Source organism: Colletotrichum godetiae (assembly GCF_030913485.1).
Source record: "Colletotrichum godetiae strain CBS 193.32 chromosome Unknown BDP55scaffold_24, whole genome shotgun sequence".
Lineage (NCBI taxonomy): Eukaryota > Fungi > Ascomycota > Sordariomycetes > Glomerellales > Glomerellaceae > Colletotrichum > Colletotrichum godetiae.
Genome location: NW_026851272.1, coordinates 510,277 through 531,489, shown reverse-complemented (window position 1 = coordinate 531,489; position 21,213 = coordinate 510,277). Strand labels below are relative to the sequence as shown.

Below are 21,213 nucleotides of genomic sequence, written 5' to 3'. Positions count from 1 at the left end.
TTGCCCTTGTTAGAACATTCCGACATGGGTCTATCAAATAATACCCCATCCGCAGGTGATAGTGCGATTCGCACGCAGGCGAGCTGAACGAGCACCCCGGCATGGCCGGTCTCAGCTCAGGTCGATATTGACGTGTAAAGGCTACCTCAGCTTCATCGCAAGCCGCCACTGAAAGATCTAGATTTATAGGAAAAAACGAGGAAACGAATGCGGTTTTGCACTTGTCTAGTTGCGTTTGCAATTGTTACATATAAATAAAATGACGGCCTGATCCCTCGACGAAGTCACCAACAGACAGCTTTAAGCATCATCATCTCCTTCTCATTGCATTTACAGATACCGTTGTCAAACCTCCATCATGGTTAGATCCCCTGCCACAAAGCACCCCAACGGCGCCCGCCTCCTCGCCCTCGACGGAGGTGGCGTCCGCGGCGTCGTCTCCCTCCTCATTCTCCAAGAACTCATGCGCCGGATTCAAGTGAGAAAGAAGCTGGACAAGGAGCCTCTCCCCGTGGATTACTTTGATCTCGCAGCCGGCACCAGTACGGGCGGCATCATCGGCATCATGCTGTTCCGACTCCGCATGACGGCCAGCGAGGCCATTGCGCAGTACGACATCATCGCCGAGGACGTCTTCAAGCCCAAGATCTACGGCTGGAGCATCGGCTTCCTCGGCGATACGCTCTCGTCCTGGGTAAATAACAGCAAGACCATGGTGCAGAGCAGTCGTTTCGACGACGCGTCCTTGATCACCGCCATCAACAGAGTTGTAGATCTTCACGGCTTGGATAAGGACGACAAACGGTTGAAGGGGGAGGCTCTGCTTCAGCACCCAGCGGCTGGTAAGCTGTAAGTTGAAGAAAAGCCCTCATGGACCTTCAGACTACGTTCAAGTTTTCTAACACATGAATCAAAAGGCTTGTGTGTACGACAGCCCAGAACAGAGGAGAAACGGTCCTGATGAAGACGTACAAGAACACAAACCTGTACACCAGCTCGACGGTAAACGACCTCATGAAGAGCCACGGAGACCAAATCACAATGAGCCTCGCGACGAGGGCAACCTCCGCCGCCCCGACGTACTTCCCCGAAGTCAAGTGGCCTGCGGGCGTAGAGAAGCCGCTCACCTTCTGGGACGGAGGACTCTTGAACAACAACCCCGTCGATCAACTGTGGAACGCGCGGTACGACCTCGTCCAGCCGGGCGAAGCACAAGAAGACGCCGAGGAGCCCAGGATCTCGTGTGTGATTAGTCTCGGTACGGGCTACAACAAGACCGAGTCGCCGAATGATTCTTGGTTCCGGCTCACGGGGGTGGCGGCGACGGTGATGGCATTTGCTACGAATACGGAGGCCAAGGGGAAGGACTTTTCGAGGCATATGGCGGCGCTTAATGGCAGGCAAAAGGGGCCTAAGACGGCGTATATTAGGTTTAACCCGACGCTTGGAGAGAATAAGATTGGGCTGGCGGATTATACGCAGATGAAGTTGTTGAAGAAGCTTGCTACAGAGTATATTAAGCAAGCCGCTGGAGATAAATATTTCGAGCAAGCGGTTGATGCGATTTGCTGCTAGATTTAGTCTGCAGATAAATAAGTAGAAAAGAAGCCAGATTTGACCCATTGATAATATATCGTACTTCCATCCTTAACACAACCCAGCACAGTTTCATCACGCTAGAACGCATCACAAGGCAGGCTGATTCGATGCCAGAATTATGGTTTGAGGGAACAGTCAAGCCCAAGTTGATTTGGCTCTGAAGATAGACTAGATGACGACACCAGTCCACAAGTTCCATCGATCCGTCCTCGCCACTCGTCTCCCCCTTTCCTACCCGCCGCGATCACTTCCTGCTGCAGTCGTGATCATCCTTTTCTTCCTTCCTGCGTTCCGTCGTCATTTCCCGCCATTCCATAGCATACACGGCGTGCGTTGCTGCTATCCAAACGTGAAAAAAGAATTCTGAACGCTTGTTGACAAATAAAAAGGGAATTCGTCTCTCAATAAAAAAAAGACCCGTGTTGAAACTCCTTGCTCTCTGGTTTGTGTGGTTCTCCCGGACCTTTTCTTCTCGTTGGGGAAAAGAAACATGTGGTCCGTTTGTATGGGGGGTATCGTTGAGATATATGCATTTGCTCCGTTGCTTTCCCTTCCTGCCGGTTTTCGCTTCTCCTTGACTTTTGGTGTGTGGTGTCATTTGTGTGTTTGGTTTCACCCCATGCATTTACCGCTGAAATGCCGTGGATGAAAACATGCCCACTTGTAAAAAGTTTTTTGTTGAAAAAACAAAGTTTACCCCCTTTTGCCCTGTTGAAAACGCCGCTCATGATGCATACTTAAGTAAATAGTAGTAAAGGGGGTGTGTTAAACACAAGTCAGAATGAATCTTTAGTTAGTTCGCCGCAACTGCGGCAGGAGCACTGCCGTTGGTTTGTTGTTCCTTGGCGGCTCCATTTGTCTGGGGCTCAGCCGGAATGTCGCTGTATTCCTTGACCTCGAGGCCCTCGAGCAAGTCAAAGAGAGCCGTCTTCTGGTGGAAGTCGTTGTTCACTGGATCATGTTAGCATTCTCGTTCGACACGTTCAGACTGACGAGCAGGACTCACCGATGTTGATGAGGTACCAGTCGTTCATGATACGCTCGACAAGGGTTCTGCTGGGAGACCCAGCCTCGAAGCAGTGTGCCCAGTCAATACCCAAGCGGAAAGCCTCGTCCTTCCAGGCCATGAAGCTGATACCCTCGACAATGGTGGGCTGGACAATCTCCTTGCCCGGGAAGACACCCCACGTAACGGCGTTGGGGCTGTCGTTTGAAGCATTGTACTTCAGGTTGCCATTCTTGGTGGTGGCGTAGTAGGTCATGTCAGGGTTCTTCTCAACGCGGGCAACGATCTCATGGTACACATCGGGGTGGACTAGGAGTTCGAGGTAAGCCTTCTGGTAAACATATCCGTTCGCCGGTCCCCAGCCGTGCACTGGGTGGGTTGACTTCACGCCGTCGACGGCAGGTTGAGAGTTGATGGTCAGAAGACCACGCTTGTTCAATCCAATGAGCTCTTCGCGAATAGGATCAGCTTCGCTTGTGAGAGGTGCCTCACTCCAGGGCAGTGAGTCGAGCTCCGTCTCAAGGTATCGGACAAAGATGTTGGCTATGTCTTTGACTGACTTGGGCTCGCCCCACTTCTTCCTGTTTTGCTCGTTCGTACCGGTCAAGCCAATGCCGTAGGCATCCAGCTCACCAAAAGCGGGAGACCGAGAATCACCCCAGCGTCCGTTGGGGAACTCGTCCCAGTCCTGGGTTCGAAGAACGTAGGACTTATTGCGCCCCTTCCAGAAGATGGGACGGACATCCTCCTCTCTGCGTCCGTGAGCCAAAGACTGCTTCCAAGGAAGAGCATGCTTCACAGGGCGGTCGCTTGTGGGCATCCATTCGAGCTCCTCGAGAACCATTCTGGTGGCCTGGGCCAGGTTCATGGTGTAGAAATGCAGGTGGTGAATACCGGCAGCGACAATCTTCCGGCACATCTCGGCGACTAGACCCTTACCAACCTCTCTAACGGCAACATCGTCGTTCTTGATGGGCTCCAGAGCCTTCATCCACTCCTCGGGCACCTTGCAGTTCATATGCTTGGCGCGGCGCAAGAAACTGGAGTAGGTGGCAATGGGCATAATTCCGGGGATGATGGGGACGGTGATGCCACGCTCGCGAACCTTGCCGACCCAGCGAACAAAGTTGTCGCCGTCATAGAACATCTGTGTGACAATGAAGGTGGCGCCCTCATCGACCTTCTCCTTCAGGTGGTCCAGCAACTGCTCCTCGTCCTTGTTGTCGTCACAGCCCTCGGGGTAGCCAGCAACACCAATATCGAAGTGGTCGTGGTAGGTGGCACGGATGTGCTTGACCAAGTCCTTTGCGTAGCGGAAGCCATCGTCAGTGGCCTCCCACTTCTCATGCTCTCTTGGGGGGTCGCCACGGAGGGCAAGAATGTTGGTGCAGCCGGCCTTGTAGGCCTTGCGCAAAGCATCGTTAACCTTTTCCAGGCCCATATCTGTGCAAGTCAAGTGCATGCAGGTCTCGAGGCCGTAGATGGATTGGGCCTGGAGGACCATCTCGCAGGTGAGCTCGGCGATGCGGCCACCAGCACCCCATGTAATGTCGATGAACTTGGGTCCGAAGTGGTACATGCGCTCCATACGATCGTAAAGGTTCTGGACACCTTGAGCCGTCTTGGGAGGGAAATACTCGAAGGAGAACGAGGGCTCGCCCGTCCTCTGGGACTCGTCGAGCATAGCCTTGATGTGCATATTGGCGATCGTACGGGTGGAAGTTTTCTGAGTAGTTCAGGGACAGGGCAGATATGAAATATGGCCGCCAAAGGGCTCGCTAGAGTCGCCGGATGCTATAGACAAGCTTGTCAGACTCAATTGACTGAAGAAAGCAAAACAGGAGAACAGGTTGAGGGAGCGGATGGCATGTACGGGAAACTGAAGCTATTTAGAAGTGGCGTGAAAGGGCCTTGGGCAAGGGAGACAAAGTGGCGGAGAGGCTAGAAGGTAGCGGGGGTGGGAGAGAAATGGCGGGCGGTAAAGATGGAATGGTGGAGGGGTAAAAAGGCGCGTGTTTAAGGAACGCCAGGAAAAAAAAAGTCAAGACATTCTGAGGCAAGGGGAATAAGAAGTCAAGAACTTACCAAACAATCTCGTTGGCTTAAATCGTATGGTACGTCTTCTCCTAGCACACCGGTCCCCGGATTTGCGCGGTAGACAAGTTTCCCAGTAGTCCCAAGAAAAGAAAAAATGAGGTACTTGAAAGCAATTGGACTTTTGAGGTATGAAGGGGGGAAGAAGTTTGGAAATTTGCAGCACCGGCCGAGATGTGCTACCTTTGGTCCTAGGAAAGTAACAGACCGGGAAGAAGAAGAAGAGAAGTGACGGAGGGTAAAAGGTACGTAGATACAGTTCCAGAACCCCCCCCCCTCCAAATGCTGGAACCCACGCTCTTGCTGCATCAGAGCTCCGAACAAGGAGGGAACCTAAGCATTAAGAGGGGCCAATGATTGGCGATTGCCCCTCCATTGCGTTGAGGTAGGTACATTTCACTGGGCCTCATTGAGATCCATGATCCATCATCCATGGATGGGAGGTACGGATACCGCACCGAGAACCGCTAGTCTTGACTCCTCTATGAGAGTACCTATGAGTAAGAGCGAGAATGAGAGTGAGTGTGAGAGTGACTCTGAGCGACTCTGAGACTCCCAAAGAGTGAGTGAGTGAGTGTCCCCCCACCTTACTACTCTCAGTGACCCTCCATCGATGAGGTGATCGTCCCTGCCCTGTGCAACTGCGGGGTGCGGCAGAAAAACTGTCAAGTCCCCGTAAAGGTGCTCACCCTCAGTCTGTAAGGTACGAAAACGTTGTGTTTCTTGGAATTCCCGTCTCAGTCAACTGTGTTCTCATCGCATAAATCAAGGTCATTGTGTGAGTGAATCTCATCTGTTACAAAGTCCCTTCCGGCAAGGACTCACTTCAGTGACTGCAATAGGTGTCCTGATGGCATGTGCCTGAGGTAACGAAAGGACCGGATACTTTCTCGCCCGCCTCATCCCTTCACCGCCAGACCGGACGACCTACGTCAGGTACGCTGCACCCTCACAAGTCATAACCCTCTCTCATGCTTCCCCGACACACACACACACACACACACACACATACGGGTACACACCCACAACACCACCAACCAAGCCAGCCGCTTTCGCACCGTGGAAGTTTATTCCAACCAGGGCCTTCCCTTCCCGCCCCTCGGGTCCGTCGTCGGCGGTCGGCCACTTCCAGCCTCTGGCGCCTCTCGCGCTCCACACAGAGCCCACACGTCTCCGACTGTTCGTCCTCCACAAGCCTTCATAGCTCCAAGAAGGGGTCCATTTCTCCAGATACCGCACCCTTCTGCTACTCGATCTTTTTGTGTTTTAGTTTCTACCACGTATTACGTGATTACACACGGATGGGGGGGACTGTCGACTACTCTGATTGGCGCATCTGTCGCTGAAACGGCTGGCAAGTTGCACCCCGTTGGCTCAAGTTTCCTACACTCACTCTCTAAACCAACAAAACGTTTCCCAAAATCTCGGGAAACAGGAAACGGGAAACCGGGAAAAGCGGGAGATCAAAACACCAAATTCCTTCGCCCAAAAGTATAAATCAAGTCGCCGCAAAGGCTTGTTGGGCAGTACATCCCGGGAACCCTTTTTCGGAATGACGTCCGTTGGTCACTTCCGCTGCGCTTCAGTCGTTCACATGGCAGAGACAACAATGTCCTGCAAAACGATGGATGGGATTCTGTGTCATGCCCTTCGACTGGATACAGTTAGCCCATCGGGAAGCTTTTGATACTACATCGGGCGATCTCGACATACCCCCCGTCACACACCAACGGCCAATGTCCCCGAATCAGTGCAACCGAGCCCGATGGTGACAACGGCGCAAAGCTCTGAAGTATTGCTTCGTTACACACACGGAGCGAAACATGTTGGTAGCACAGCATAGTACGCGCGACGCTTTTTCCAGATCGGCCACTGAGAGCTCACCAGGCCTTTTCCACTCTGTGAAACGTTTGAATTCGGAGTGACTGATTGACTTGCTCCCCGCATCTTGCTTTCAAGCGAAGCCAATGAGTTCCGGCCAAGCATCTCGCCTTCTACGACTCCGTACACCACCCCGGCCGCCCGTCTACTGCATGTCGCGCATCTAACCTCAGCCCGGCTACGCATGCTTCTTCTCGCCCATTCCTTCGGAGACGGAGAGAGAGAGACGGGAGGAGAGAGAGGGGAAGAGATAGGGGGGCATAGAGAGAGATATAGAGGGACAGAGAGAGGGAGAGGGACAGAGGGACAGAGATGGGAGTTGGATACTAATGCCTAGTAAGTCTCAGCTCAAAACAGCATCAATAGTGGCAATAGACCTTTTCCGTTTGGATGTTATTTGTCAGCTGTTCACGAGTAAGTAAGAGAAGATTAAAAAGTCATAAGGTCTAGAATGACCCTCGGCAGTGCCAATAGTGTTGGTTAGACTCTTGATTTGCCTCATAGTCGGTCTACATGCACTCTACACGTCTACAGCCTGCAACACGCCTAAACGGCATCACCCAAATCAACCACACTGCCGGGCCGCATCTGCAACGCCTCGGCACCCCTCAACGACCGCCACCTATTGCTCTGCGCAATAACACTCCTATCAAACAAGAACCACCACCTCTCAAACAGCACCTGACCGACCTCCCAGCACGACGCGTCATACGGGTCCCCGCCCCAGATCCGCGCCCCTTCGCTGGAATCCTCCAAGTCATACGCAAAGTTCACCAGGCCCAGCTGCCCTCGGGCCGCAGGCGGCCTCGCCCCGTCGGGCAGACTGAACAGGTTGATGATCCGATCGCGGACGTCGGGCCAGGGGAGGAAGTCCATGATGGGATGGTGAGGCACCAGGACCTGCCCGGCCGTCGGCTTCCACGTCGCGGGCAGCTGCTCGACCGGCGTGCCCGTGCCCAGGGCGAACGGCGACGTCGCCAAAGGATCCCACATTACGGACTCGGAGCCCAGGCGCGTGGCTACACGCAGTAATCCTGTGAGGAGCTTCAGATCGCTCAGGGGCAGGAGGTAGCTATCGGGGAACTCTGGTGGCGAGAGCGATGCGCCGCTGTCCATGAGGGACGCTGGGTCGATTGTTGAAGGCGGGCTGGGCATGACCGCCATTGAGGTCTCGCCGCTGTTTGGGTTGTGGTCGAACATTGATGCGTCCGTACCGTACAGCAGCTCCGATATCGAGCTGTCATCTGAGAGATCGGCTGGCCACGCCGCAGATGCGTCCAGATTGACTCCCACAGTAGCGCCGTTATCCGGATCAGCGTTCACTGAAAGGCGGCGGTCTATCATCTGCTCAATCGGGTCAGTGGCATCGGGAACGGGCGGAGCAGCAGCAACAGCAGTAGCTGCCGCTGCCGGAGGAGGAGGAGGAGAGCCGCCGTGATCGACGCATGTCTCAGACACCCGGCGCTCTGGGCCGTCAGCGCGCCTCTTCTCCTTGGCGAGGCGGTCTTGTTTCTTGCGTTCGCCTATCCTTCCAGAGTCAGTAAACCTGTGAGTCCGTTTTGATGCAGTCGAGATGTGACAGCGATGCGCCACACCAAAGGACCATTGCATGAGAGTGCACCATGGGGGGGGAGGCGGTGAAAAACAACGTACGGTATCTGCGCTGGGCCAGGACGTTCAACATCCGCTTCCTCTCCGGTGCGTCTTCGTCAATGTTTGGCACGTCTAGGGTGGGAGGTGCTTTGGGGAGTCGTTGCCGCGTTCTCGGACGGTTGCTGTAAGTCGTGGGAACCGCCGAGCTCATTGTGCTCCGCTGCCAAGAGGGTTTTTTCTATGATAGCGAGGGGTAAGATTATGATGCTGTCCAGGTACCCCGGGGATTGTTCCAGGTATGAATTGAAAAGACTTATTGGGCTGCAGTGAGGTGATTCGTGGAGAGAAGTGATGATTGAGCTCGGAAGCGGACGATGAGGTGTAAGCATGTCGTTGAGCGATGAGGGATGCGGTACAGTGTCGAAACATGCGTTATGTTTACGGTCTAAGCATAACGGGTAGACTCGTTGGTGTATATCCCACCTGTGCCTTAACAATTATTGCTGAATGGTGAGACCAGTACAGTTTCGGGCACAGTGTGATACTAGCGTCGTCCATGGTCTTACCAACCTACACCAAGCCACTTTTATACTAAGGAGAAACAGACACCATCGTACGCTCTATGCCTACCTCTACTTGAACATGATGGTTTTGTAAAGTAGTACAAGCATATCTCGCGACCCGGGCTTTCCCTCTCGTTGCCTTCGTCTCTGCTAGAGCTGCGAGGAAGACAGGGGGGCACCAGACACGAAGATGACCCAAGATAATATCACACTTTCTGGCTAGAGGCGAGAGCGACGACAAAAAGCACACGGGAAAATCAAATGACCGAAAGACTTTACTATCTGTGATGAGATTTTTTGATTGGGTATACAAGTTCAAAATCCAACAATAGCAACCAAACTCCCGCCATCCCATTTCCAAGATTCCGTTACGTTTACTTTTCTGTTTTGGTCAAACCCTGACGCCAGGCTTTCTACACGTGCTTTTCTTTCCATATTATAAGCCGTCATTTCGAAAGTGAACAACACTGGACGCTTGTCTCCATCGGTTCATCAATGTCATGTCTGGGAAACGCGGTAGCTGCGTCCCATCACCCGAATGACTAACATGCAGGCCCTGCGCCGCTCGTGAAGTCCATTCCCATGGCCATGTCAAGACCCTCCAAGTCAGCCGCGCTCAGGTCAAAGTTCATGTCCTGCAGGATGTCATTCATCTCCGCGTCCGAGAGCGTCAGGTCCATGCCTGAGGATACGGCGGGGGCGGGCGACACCGTCGGGGCGGAAGTCGACGTCGACGCCGATGCGGACGCCGGCATGGATGCCGGCGTGGGCAGCGGTCTAGGCTGCGGACGAATGAGCACCGGCGCCTGCGACTGCTGCCCCGGAATCTGACCCCTCGTCATCATCCACCCCTTAAACTTGCCCAACAAAACAGCATCGTCCGCCGCCGTCTCAGTTGACCCCAAAATCACCCTCGCCTTGGCCCGGATCGCCTCGTCATCGGGGAACGACCCCGTCAGACTAATCTCCGACTCGACGAATTTCACCAGCCCGTCCTCGAGTTCGCGCGCGCAAAAGATGGTGGCCGGTTTCGGGTACCGCGTCTTGAACGTCTCGAGGTACTTGTTGGTGATGCTCGAGTCCGTCTGGAAGAACTTGACGTTGCGGATCGGCACCTCGGTCGTCTTCTCGCTAAAGGGCGCCATGTCGCCCTTGGGGAAGGCGTAAGGGGGCGCGAAACCCGTGCCGCCTTGCTCGAGCGACCATGCGTCGCCGGGCGGGAGACCCGGGCCGGGCTCTTCGATGATGCCGGCGTCTCGCTTGAAGCGGCGGAGCCATTCTGCGTTGTCGGCTGCGGTTTGGTTCCATGGGTCGTCGCTGTTGGGGTGTGATTAGCACGGTACTTTTGCGTTTATGTGTTCTCGGAACGGACTTACTCATCGTAGAGAATGAGGCGTGCTTGGAGCTGCAGTTCAGCATCTGACGGCGTGTGTCTGTGAGGGTTGTCGGCCGACATGGCCGCCACGGTGTACTTCTTCAGCGTACGCGCCAGACGGCGGTAGCAGTTGGCGTCGTTCAAGAAGAAGGGGCCGGTCTTGACGCCGCGAGGTAGGGCAGCCTGATCGGGTGGCAGGTAAGCCGCGGCCGTGTCGGCAGTCAAGAAGGAAGGGATGTTGTTCAACGTGTTGGTGGCCTGGAAGCTGACAGGCGAAATATCGGAGCCAGAATGTTGCAGCGATTGCTGACTCTGGGACTCGGGTGAGGTGGTCAGAGTCGATCCCGAAGCAGAAGCCGGCTGGTGGCGTTGTCTGAAGGCCGCGAGCCACTCCAAGTTGTCGGCGGCGGTCTGGTTCCAGCCGTCGTCGAATTCGTAAATGACCATCCTGGCCTCTCGCTGTAGGGCTGCATCGTCGGGCTCGACCCCCAAAGCCCTCTGCTTGTCCATGAAGTCGGCCAGGGAGTGCTCCAGTCTGCTGTAGTTGTGGATAGTCGAGTCGATCTTGGTGGTGTCGGTCGATCGCTCATTGACAACCACAATGTCCTCGGTTCTGGGCAGGTGGGCTCGCTGCCGGAAGTTGGCGAGCCAGTTGGTCGAGGAGAAGATACACCTTACGAGCCAGCTGGCAATGTGATCCGAAGGACTGATTGAAACCTCCTCGACACGTCCAACAATCTCTGCCGCCGTTTGCTGCAGCTCATCATCCATAGCGGTGAGGCCCAGTAGCCTCTTCGCTCTGACGAACTCGTGAAGCTGGTTTTCCAAAGGACAAGTCTGGAAAATGGTATCTTTGGAGGCTAGTTTCAGGGAAGACAGTCTGTTCTCAGCCGCTTGACGTATAGGACCGTATTTGGCTGATAGTTTGACTTCCTCATCTGACATGATCAGATCACGCAGCCAGGAGAATTCGGATGAGATCTCTCGGATCGACAATATTTCAGAGGCGAAAATGATACGACAGGCTTCCAGCTGCATCTGGCGATCGTCCGGTAGGGTCTGGTGCTTATCGTAGTGGTTCTGCATAAAGTATGCCAGCTCGATTTTGATCAGCTCGTACGCGTTGCGAGGGGTCTCGGCTGGGGCGCCACTGGCTTTGTACGGATAGGGCGAGTTGCGCTCATTGTCAATGAGATCTGTATTACCACAAGTTAGACTTTGGGAGCTTGTCTACGGGATAGCTTAGGGGTCGGTGCATACATGGCGGGATCGAGTTCTCGACCATCTCGAGCACCGGTGCTTCAAAACCCCAGTCACCCTTCCAATCCGCCATCGTATTTCCGTCACTACGGTAATGGTTGGCAATATGCTCCACTCGCGAACCCCAGCTGTCCAAAACCACACCACAGAAACCGCATCGTGACCGAATCTCTGGTGTGGCGACCTTCCAGGCCTTCATGGACCAGTCGACAAACTTGCAGTCGTGGACGAGGCGCAAGTGTTGGTTCAAGTGATCCTTCCGGTAGAAGCACCTCTCTTGGAGTAGCCGTTCCTGACACGCAGAGTGATTGTGGCTCTCAACGTGGGCGTTGTCGGGGTTGGCCTCGCCGCAGAACACACAGGCGAGCTGATTTGTCGCCGGGTTGAGTCCAATAGGCCCGTCAGGAGCACACACCCACCTCTCGAGGGAGAGATGGAGGGATTTCTCGTGCCGTTGCCAGTCGTGCTTGGTCCTGAAACTTTCGGTACAGAATGTACACTGGAAGGTCTTGGGAGGAGCAGCGAGGGCGGTCTTCTCTTCAACCTTGGTGCCGACTCGCCTCCTGCGTCGCCTACGGCCGCGGTTGAAGGACCCGAATGATCCGAAGGAGCCACGGGAGGCATGGGAGTAGGCAGACGCGAACGAGCCACCGCTAGAGTGGGAAGTTCCGTGGGAGGTTCCGAGAGAGCTGGCCGAGGAAGCATTGCAGAGAGATTTGCCTGATCCATCGTCGGTGAAGTTGAAGCTATAAGGGCTCGTAAGACCTGGAAGGAGGTTAGCTTAATGATGCACGGTAGTGCCTCAGACAGCAATAATCATACCTGATGATGAGGTCCTGGAACTCGATGCAACGGCCATAGCAATGGCAGATACAGTAGCGGGTTCGTTTTCCGGTGGGGAGTCAACCCAACGCTCTAGGGGATTCATGTTGCGCACTCTGCCGTCCGGCGCAGGAGTTCCTCGTCTCTGAGGAATGTCAATGGCACCGCTGTAGCTGCGCGGGTGAGGTGAAGTAGAGCGAGGTGCTTGCGTTTTGCCCCTACGACGGGCATTGGCAAGCCAGTTGGTGATCTGGGTTTTGTTGAGGCCAGTCTGGCGCTGAAGCATCTCTTTCTCTTCGTCACTCGGGTAGGGGTGACGTGTGTGGGTGGAAAGCCAGTTCTTCAGAATGCGGACAGACTCGCGAGAGAAACGGGCGCCTACTTTGGCCGGGGTAGTCGTTTTAACCTGCGCCGCCTCCATGGCAGGCTGGTCGGCTGAGGCGGTCATGCCTCTCAGCAGGTCTGGTGTCGATGAGCTGGGCAGACCAGCAGCGAGAACGTTGTCCTCGAGGGTGCCGCGAGGGTGATCACCCATAGCCGGCCAAGCATTCAGAGATGACAGGAGGTCCATGTGGTCATCTTCCTGAACGGCGCGCGGGTGGTCACCCATGATGGGCCAGGGGTTTTGGGAAGGGATGGCATCGGATGTGTCGAGGTCGGCCAGGCCGCCAGGCAAGTGCTCGGCCAAGCTGCATTCGCTGCGAAGGGCAACACACGAAGTACAGTACGACTTGAACTTTCCCTCCTTGATTTGCTTGCACGAATAGCCACCAAGAATGCAGTTGTTGCATGGTGTTTCGGGAGCGAACCACCAGTCCTCCTGGGCACTGGAAAGTTGCGTGTCAATCATCTCGAGGGGGTCACCAGTCAGGCCAGCTCCTGGTGCTGCAAGTTCCCCAGAAAAGTGCTCGAGGGCGACGAATCCAAAGTCGTCATCGTCGGCATTCTCCAAGACCAGGTCCAGATTGGGATCGGTGGGTGGCACGTCCTGGGTGGGCATGTTGAAGATGTTGCCTACCTCGGTAGCAGCCGCCTCCCAGTTGACGAATTCGTCCATGCCGGTGTCCTCAGGGATGGTTGTCATTGTACTGACTGGCCCTTAATGCAGGGCGCGGACTGATTTGGGAAACTTCCTAAAGGGCGTGAATGGCATGGGAGAGATGTCCTGCAGCTGGAATTGCAGATCGATAGGGCGTGGTGGTGCTCCAATGTGTCGCGTCGATGTCGATGCTGCTTGTCAGTCGTCAAAGAGACCGGAAGGGCGTCGGTCAGCCCCGCTCCGTGTAATCTTTCTTGACGAGAAGTTGACAACCAAGAACGGTCGAGATGGTAACTAGGCCCGGGCGTTGTTTGGAGTTGTGACAAATCCAAAGTCCCACGGAGGCAAATTGAAAAAAGGGTATAAGTAAAAGAAAAGGGTACAAATTGGGACAAACGAGTTCTAGGCGATGAAATCTTTTATTCAAAAGCTCTATCCTTCCCTCGCTCAGTAGATCGGATCAAGCCAGATGGATTCTGGCGTTCGAGGAAGCGTCCAAGTCGGAGTCACCAATGGTTGGCTCGCCAGACCGGGATTACAATGGGTCGTGTCATCAGAAGGGCGCAAGTCGCATGTCTTTTGACAAGTTCACTATGCACACCCTTCGGACGGAGGGGGGCAGAGGGATCACACCCCCCACATACTCTACGAGTCTGTGCTTGCGCCGGCGTCTCTTCCTTGTGCGTCTGCGTATGGGAAAGGCTGGTTCGCGTTTTGGCGGAGGGGATGCGGAGTGTAAGCAGTAGTAGCTGAGATAGGGCGCCGTCACTTGGCCGGCGGCTTCCCATATCATCGAGGGAGTTTGGTCAAGATAAAAACATTCTTAAGATTCCATGTCCCCAATGATCATACTTCTCTTGGCTCAAGTTGTGTAGACTTGTTCGTCAATGCCAATCGGCACAAGAGCAGGATGGCAATATCGCAAGTACGAGCAGACCCTGGGGGACTTTGATCCTAGTGCACACACGGATACAGCATGACAAGGCAATTTGCAGGGTGCTTTCTAGAATCCACATACTGTTTCTATCCGTACAACTAGGAAGGCTGAGGTGGTGGCCGCAAAGAATGCAATGGACTCATCGCCCTCGGCCGATAAGCTGCAGATCAGAACGTTGCCTCGCTCTTCTATTTGACGACTTTGCCTGCAGCAGGTTACTCCGCAGCCTACCCATCTCATGGTATGTTCCGCTACTAGTCAATGGGGGTGTTGAACATGTCCGTCTGACGGTGAGGCCGTTCACACCAAAAAAACGCTTAAGCTAAACATTACAGCCAACCCTACGGGGGTGTTTCTACTCAGGCTGTTCAGCCAATGTTGTCCTTCTCAACATGGTCCTGTGTAACCTGTATTAATAATTGACCCGCCTTCTGCAGCCATCCACCCAGAGAACCATACTTCAAGCCCACGAGAGACTGCGCCGGCCTTGGCTGTTGAAGGACCCAAGGGCGTAGATACTCGCATTCCCGTCTTACACCCATGTACGATTTCTTTTAACGTCGTTACGTCGACCGGTAGATGAGCGGCTTGTGAGTCAAGATTGAAGCAGAGTCGAGGTATATGACCTTGGAAGAGGCCATATTACGGTTCTATTGGGATCTCCCTAGTCAGTGAGTATTAGCTGGTCGAAGGGGGAAAAGACAACTTTCCATTATTAGGTACTTTTGGCAATCGGTATCGACTCCATCAAACTTAGTTCGAGTACGGACTGCGGTCTCAAGCCGAAGCCGATTCCGCCTTCTATTCCCAGGCTCCCGTGACAGTTTCTCCGCGGCTCCCCCATGTGGCCATCAAAAATGCTTGATTGCATTGCCCGTCAGCCGCACCCCGACGGCCGGCTGACCGCCCCCCGTCTGGGGATGAGTCGAGAACTCGAGAAGCGAAACGACCACCCACCATCCATCCGTCCAAGTTCTCGGCGTGCACTAGACCCGGAATCCTCACCCACTCCGGACCCCACCACCGTACGAGGAAAATCTCGGAGCCTGGAACAAAGGCGCTTGTTAGGACCCTTTGTCGGCGTGCGACTGCGAGGTCGGAGGGCTGTTTGGGTCAAAGCTTGTTAAACATCGGACGGCGTGAGGACCGTTCAGCCGACCGAAGATGGCTTCCATCGGTCTGTTGCGGTTTGAAGTGGATAACTCGGCCGGAAGGATATCTTTGGATTGAAAATCAAGTTTGGCATGATCACAAATGTCCCATGGGGACCCCTTGGACTTCATCGAGAAGGAAGCGAGACCGGCGTGTTCTAAGATTGAATCAAGAAGCTGGGGCCGAGGTATCTCCAAGATGGTTTCAACATCAAGTTTGAAGCGGTGACTCAGACACGAGTTAGCTGACATACGACATACAGCACCGAAGAATGCTATTCCATATAGAGGCATGAAGAAGTAGGAGATGAAGAGGTGACGCGTTTTCATTCTGTGTCATCTTGCTGTTCGATCTCTGTTCTCGCTGCAACGTTCTTCGCTGCTTCACTGTCTTCGCTAACGCAGATAGCGATATGATGGTCTCCGCTTGTGAGACGCCTGCCGTCGATGACAGTTCACCTCGGTTTCCTCCAATCCCTTCCAGGCTCAGTCCATAGAGGCCGTCCCAAATCACCACTCCAAAACTCAAGCAGCAGCACCATCGTCAGCAGTGTCACACTCGCCCTCGCCCTCCACGCCCTGGCAATCACACCCAAACTCCTTCCTAAACGCCTCCTTATCCATATCTGCAAACTTTCCAATGGCCACCTTGGCCACCGCAACCTTGGCATTCCGTCCGCTCGCAGCCGTGGCGTGGAAGTACACCTGCCCGTGGATTATGATACCGCAGAGCACCTGCGTCTCGGTGATGACGCCGGCGCCGGCCTCGATGGGCGGTACGACCTCGTTGGTCATGAGGCGCCATGCGTCGCAGCCGAAGTCGTTGCGGAGCATGTGCGAGACGTTGGTGACGGGGTGGTTGAGGGCGTAGTCGCTGTAGAGGGACATGTCTGTGAAGAAGGGCCGGACGTGGGCTTCGAAAAAGACACGGACTTGGCCGTAGTCATAGCCTGAGTCGACGAAGACGGCGCCAATGTACGCCTCCATCATATCCGAGAGGTATTTGGGCGCGTCTTCTACGTGTTGCCAGTAGCTCACCGGAGCGGCGGTGGCGGCGTTCTCTGCGGTCTTAGCCATTGCTTCCTGTCCCTTCTCTCCGTCAGCGGGAGCTCCGATGTGAACTTCTTCCATCAGAGCCTCCTCTCTAGCACTCTGTTCGGCAAACTTGAGCGAGGCGACGAATTCTTGCGTCTGGTTCAGCAATGACGCCTGGGCAGTCAAAATATGCCTGTGAAGACCCAACTTCACGCAGAGACAGGCTAGGAAGCGATTGCTAACCATGGTGCTCTTGTGGCGCGTGAGCCACTCAGGGTCGGCGCTGGGGAACTTGTGGTAGAGAAAGTCAACGCACACCATGTCGAGCAATGCATCGCCGAGGAACTCGAGACGCTGGTAGTTGGGCAGAGAGCACTCATTGTGAGGGCAGGACGGATGCTTAAAAGCACTTCGTAGCAGCGCAGGCGACTTGAAATCGTAGCCCATCTTCTTCTCGACCTGCCGAGCCACCTCACGGTACATTGGAGAGGCAGGGTCAGTCTGCCACGACGGGGGCTTGTACCCAGCATAGTAGTCTGCCCATGAAGTCATGCGATGGTTCTTGTCATTTACCATGGCGCTGACAGCCCGGATTGCCATGTCGAAGTTGTTCGAGTCGCTAGATGTAAGGTACGCGGCGCCAATTAAGGCCTCGCAAACATCGGCGATGGACTTGTCCGCGAGAGCGTGGTTGGAATCAACGTTACCCTTCTTGCCTCGGATGAGGCGGAGGCCCTGAGGGTACCAGCTGCGACGGTTGAATGATCTTGATCGCACATATTCCTGTAGATGCCGGTCGATAGCCTTGTTGAGGAGGTTTCGGTTGCTGATCAACAACATTCGCTCGACATGGTACTGGAACTCATTGTTGTCTGGGTTATTGGTAAAGAGGGCGATGGTGGTAGCCATCTTCAAGCAAGTATCACCAATGAATTCCAGGCGCTCGTAATTGTTGCCCATTCCACCTTGGAAGTTAATCTTTTCCGCGTCATGCTCGTCACTGTTGTCAGAGTCTTTGGTTACGGCTTCGAGGGCCAAGTCAGGCCGGATGTCGAGGTTGAGCAGCTTGCACAAGTCGAGGGCAACCATGACCTGGTCCATTCGATGAATGATGGCGGGAAATGTGAAAGCCATGGCGACTGTCTCAATTGGTAGCTATCGTCGTCAGTTTTTGAGTTCAGAAAGTAAAGAAATCAAGAAAGGAGAGAGCCTAGACTTACAGTCGAGACCCTCAAGGGCTCTAATATCACGTAGCAGACCTTGGAGTCTTCATTTGTGGCCTCAGCGAAGTCGTCCAAAATGTTGCGTCTCAATGAGATCACTTCAGCCTCGACCACAGGCTGTGTATCGCGCCATGTTCTCTTCAGGCGGCTCTTCATCCAGAGACTCACGCTGTACTCCTTGATATTCTTCTCCACAGCCGAATCACGCCAAGGCCTGTGACCAGGGTCCGGTACGCCATCGGGTACGGGATCCATTGGCTTCAGGTCTCTGCGGACCCCTCTCAAGCGTAACTTGCGGGATCCCGCGTAAGGATCTATCACGAGCTTGTCTTTGAAGAAGTCCTCTGAGGTGGTGTCATCCCAATTCAGATATTCTCTATCCTTGGTCGTCCGAAGGTGGTTCCAGTCGACCAATGTAGCTGCGTTCGCCGCATGTTGAATGCCGACATTATGGTTCTGAGTCGTCGGGGCGAGAAAGTAAGGCATTTCTGAAACTGTGGCCTCGTACTCCTTGCTGAAAACGTCCTTGAAAACACGGAGAGTGAAGGTCTTCAGAAGCTCTGAATCTTCTGAAGAAATGCTGATTGGGTTTGGCATGGACATGGCAAAGGCATCGGACTGCTGGTCATTTCCAAAGAAAAGAGGTATTGGAGGAAGATCAGGCAATTTCTCTCTCGTGAGGAGAAGTAATGGCTTTGACTCTTTGCCAACGGCGTCCGGCGAACCAAGTCTTAACACCGTGACGTATAGTTGATCAAAGGTACCAACTCGTGACCATATTTCAGGCTTCGTGTGCATCTTGTACTCTGCTCTTTTGTTGGCGCTGATGGCTAGGCGGGCATTCCGCATTGCAGGCAATTTCTTGGTGAAGATCGGCTGCAAGTTGAGATCGATGTACTTCTTCTTGATCAACTCCTTGCACATCTCAAATGCCGCAGAACAGCGAGCAGCCTGCTTCCTCCTGTGTGGCATTCCCGTGATACTAAGAATCGGCGATTTTGCCGGAAGCTGAACCTCGGCGACGAAGGATTGTCCCTGGTTGGTTACCACATACTCAGGTGTCAAGACTTCGTCGCTAGACTGGCGTAGCGAGGATGTGAAGTTGGCCAACACCTCGAGGCTAGACATCCACGTCAGTTTGGCGCCTGTCTCCTTGATGGTGTATGTCTGATAGTGCAACTCTCCTTGCATCACACTGGCGTTGATGTCCATCCCCATGATCTTTTTGTCTTCCGGCAAGGCGCTGCAAAAGCGGCGGAGGACGCTTTGGTCATACGTAGCCTGCGCTACCGCTCGGGTATGCCTTCCATTGCCTATCTCTACGAAGGAGAGGTATTCTGAATCCTGTTGTCTTGCGCGTCCCTTCGACTGGATGTACTGGATGACGGACTTGTAGAGGTCAAATCGCATGACCACATTGCAGGCAGGAATATCTATTCCCTCCTCGGCAACTTGAGTAGAGAAGATGCAGTTTACTTCACCACGTCTGAATTTCGTGATAGTCAAGAGCTGTTCCTTGAAGGACATATTGGCGAGACCTGCAGAGGACTGACTACCGATAAGTGCTGCCGGTTTGAGGTGCGGCAAGTCCATGCCATCCTGCTTAAACAACTCGGCGAGCAGTACCGCAGTGAGCCTCATCTCCACAAATACGATGCACCGATAATCAGTCGGCTGAGAAAAGCGGACTTTCAGTTCGTCCCAAAGACGAAGAACCTTGCTGGACACATCGCCCAAGGTGGGGGGCTTGAAGTTGTGGCTTTGGATGATATCTCGAAGCTTTTGGACTGCCGCTGTATGCTTGCCGCTACCATCGAAGCCCGTGTAGTTCATATCTGTCCTGTTGGCTAGTCGTGCGATAGTGTTGTCTGTAAGGTAAAGCTTCCAGAAGCGATCTGCTACCCATGGACCGAGTTCTGCCATGGCGGTGGTGGCCCATTGCAGCTCCTTGTCAAAGAGCTGGTTCCTGCGAATGAGTGCTCGTATTTGCTGCACCAGTTCAGTTTCAGACGATCTCACTAGAGCAGTATAGTGGATTTCCCTCTCGATGATTTTCCGCTTGTTAGGATTCAGAGATAGTAATTCCTCAGAGACAGTGGCAATCTCGCTATGGAGGAGGCACTCAAGCTGAGCCGTGGCAACCTTCATGTTCGTCTGGGCGTCAACCGGAGACGCAGTCATACCGAGAATTTTGGGTCTCTTGTTTTTGTCGGGCTCTTTGATGTAGAAGTCCTTGATAATTCGCGCGTAAGGATGGTTTTTCTTCGTATGATGTGCCTCGTCAAAGATGAGAAGGTTGATCTGGTCTATGCGGATGTAGGAGTGCATCAAGCATTTCTGCAATATCGCCGCAGTGCAAACTATGACCATGTTCTCTTCAAATTGTCTGGCCCAGAACTCGCTTGACCACATTTCGTCAACCATGTCGCCGCAGTAGCGGGCCACAGAATGCTCCAAGTTACACTCAAGAACCGCGTGCTGCTGGAAGACAAGCGATACCTTGTCAACCAGAAAGAAAGCAGTACGTTTCAGCTTTCCGAGTGCGCGGTCTTCGACCTCCTTCTCAAGTATGTGACGAAGTAGAAGGGCAGCAATGAGGGTCTTGCCGGTGCCGGTGTCCAGGACTGCAATGATGTTCTTCTGCTTTGCTTTTTCGAAAAGTTCGATCTGATACTCGCGGGGAGTCTGAATGATTCTTCGGTTCTCATTCTCCTTCACCAAGTATGCAACAGATCCATGAGTCGGAGCCTTGGTCTTCGAGGCTGCCTCTAGCACCTGGGCTGGATTCGATTCAATCCAAGACTGGAACTTGGCGTGATCCTGACGCTTCTTCTCTGAGATCTTGCGCGGCCTCTCAGGGTTCAGGCTCCAGCGGCGATAGTCATCTTCATCGTCCTCCTCCTCCTCTTCCTGATTGTGGTTGTCGTCCTCATCTACTTGGTCCTGCTCTTCGACGCTGGGGGAAGTCGCGGTTGAGTAGCTCGGAGAGAGTAGCTTGGTGGACCTCTCTGCTGAGCAAAATTCTCCTACTTCAGTCGTCGAAGGCGGCTTGTGACTTCTCTGTACAGGCGTCGAGGGCTGAGAGGGAAGGAGGGTCGCCATGTCTGCGCGAATCCTTGATGAGGCGGTGTCTCTGCCTCGGTTTGATTCTTGAAAAGAGAATGCAATCTCAGATGATGTCTTTGAATTATCGAGGGAAAGACCGGATGCGTGGAGCGTGTGTGCAGGATGAATGTGAAGAACGTGCGATGCCGCTTCGAAATCAACTTGGAAGAGAATTGCTCCTTCTCAAACAACTCCTTCTGGGGTCAAGGCAGCGGAAGCGCGTCAAAGTCAATAATCATCACCTTTGCCGCTGGGCCGAAAGAGAAGCAGGTCACTGTAGGATGTCAGAAAAATGATGTAAGTGGAAGAGTCTTGGTAGCTCTTGGAAAGAATGTAGGAAGCAAAGAATACCTCTTAGTGCGAGGAATTACACCTCAGCACTACGTGAGATGTTTAATGTTGGTGACGTCTGACTTAGTAGTTGTGGTCGATGAAGTGAAGGCGGGAGGGCTAAAGTGAAGTGGAGGTGGTGGAAGGAAAGCTAAGGGAAGGTGATGGTGGAATGGCACGATAGAAGAAGGATTGATTCT

At 53.8% G+C, this 21,213-nt stretch overlaps 6 protein-coding genes across 6 annotated transcripts; 1 reads left to right on the top strand and 5 right to left on the bottom strand.

Moving 5' to 3' along the window:
• Positions 1-358: 358 nt before the first annotated feature.
• On the top strand, positions 359-1,575 carry BDP55DRAFT_553840 (acyl transferase/acyl hydrolase/lysophospholipase; the record flags this gene model as incomplete). Its single annotated transcript, XM_060569330.1, has 2 exons — positions 359-849; positions 918-1,575. The coding sequence occupies 2 exons, from the start codon at positions 359-361 to the stop codon at positions 1,573-1,575; spliced, it is 1,149 nt and encodes a 382-aa protein (XP_060428815.1).
• An 817-nt stretch (positions 1,576-2,392) lies between these two features.
• Positions 2,393-4,304, bottom strand: BDP55DRAFT_553741 (methylenetetrahydrofolate reductase; the record flags this gene model as incomplete). Its single annotated transcript, XM_060569320.1, has 2 exons — positions 2,393-2,550; positions 2,606-4,304. The coding sequence occupies 2 exons, from the start codon at positions 4,302-4,304 to the stop codon at positions 2,393-2,395; spliced, it is 1,857 nt and encodes a 618-aa protein (XP_060428814.1).
• A 2,822-nt stretch (positions 4,305-7,126) lies between these two features.
• On the bottom strand, positions 7,127-8,384 carry BDP55DRAFT_632870 (uncharacterized protein; the record flags this gene model as incomplete). The annotated part of the gene is made up of 2 exons (XM_060572479.1): positions 7,127-8,103; positions 8,234-8,384. The coding sequence occupies 2 exons, from the start codon at positions 8,382-8,384 to the stop codon at positions 7,127-7,129; spliced, it is 1,128 nt and encodes a 375-aa protein (XP_060428813.1).
• A 629-nt stretch (positions 8,385-9,013) lies between these two features.
• Positions 9,014-13,635, bottom strand: BDP55DRAFT_583951 (uncharacterized protein). The gene is made up of 4 exons (XM_060570855.1): positions 12,194-13,635; positions 11,372-12,136; positions 10,113-11,307; positions 9,014-10,053 (listed from the first exon to the last, which is right to left on the bottom strand). The coding sequence occupies exons 1-4, from the start codon at positions 13,275-13,277 to the stop codon at positions 9,279-9,281; spliced, it is 3,819 nt and encodes a 1,272-aa protein (XP_060428812.1). The 5' UTR covers positions 13,278-13,635; the 3' UTR covers positions 9,014-9,278.
• Positions 13,629-14,159, bottom strand: BDP55DRAFT_173404 (uncharacterized protein). Its single transcript, XM_060565765.1, has one exon. The coding sequence runs from the start codon at positions 14,018-14,020 to the stop codon at positions 13,739-13,741; it is 282 nt and encodes a 93-aa protein (XP_060428811.1). The 5' UTR covers positions 14,021-14,159; the 3' UTR covers positions 13,629-13,738.
• Positions 14,160-15,747: 1,588 nt separating this feature from the next.
• Positions 15,748-21,177, bottom strand: BDP55DRAFT_745829 (RNase3 domain-containing protein). Its single transcript, XM_060580542.1, has 2 exons — positions 17,576-21,177; positions 15,748-17,510 (listed from the first exon to the last, which is right to left on the bottom strand). The coding sequence occupies exons 1-2, from the start codon at positions 20,678-20,680 to the stop codon at positions 15,846-15,848; spliced, it is 4,770 nt and encodes a 1,589-aa protein (XP_060428810.1). The 5' UTR covers positions 20,681-21,177; the 3' UTR covers positions 15,748-15,845.
• Positions 21,178-21,213: the final 36 nt, after the last annotated feature.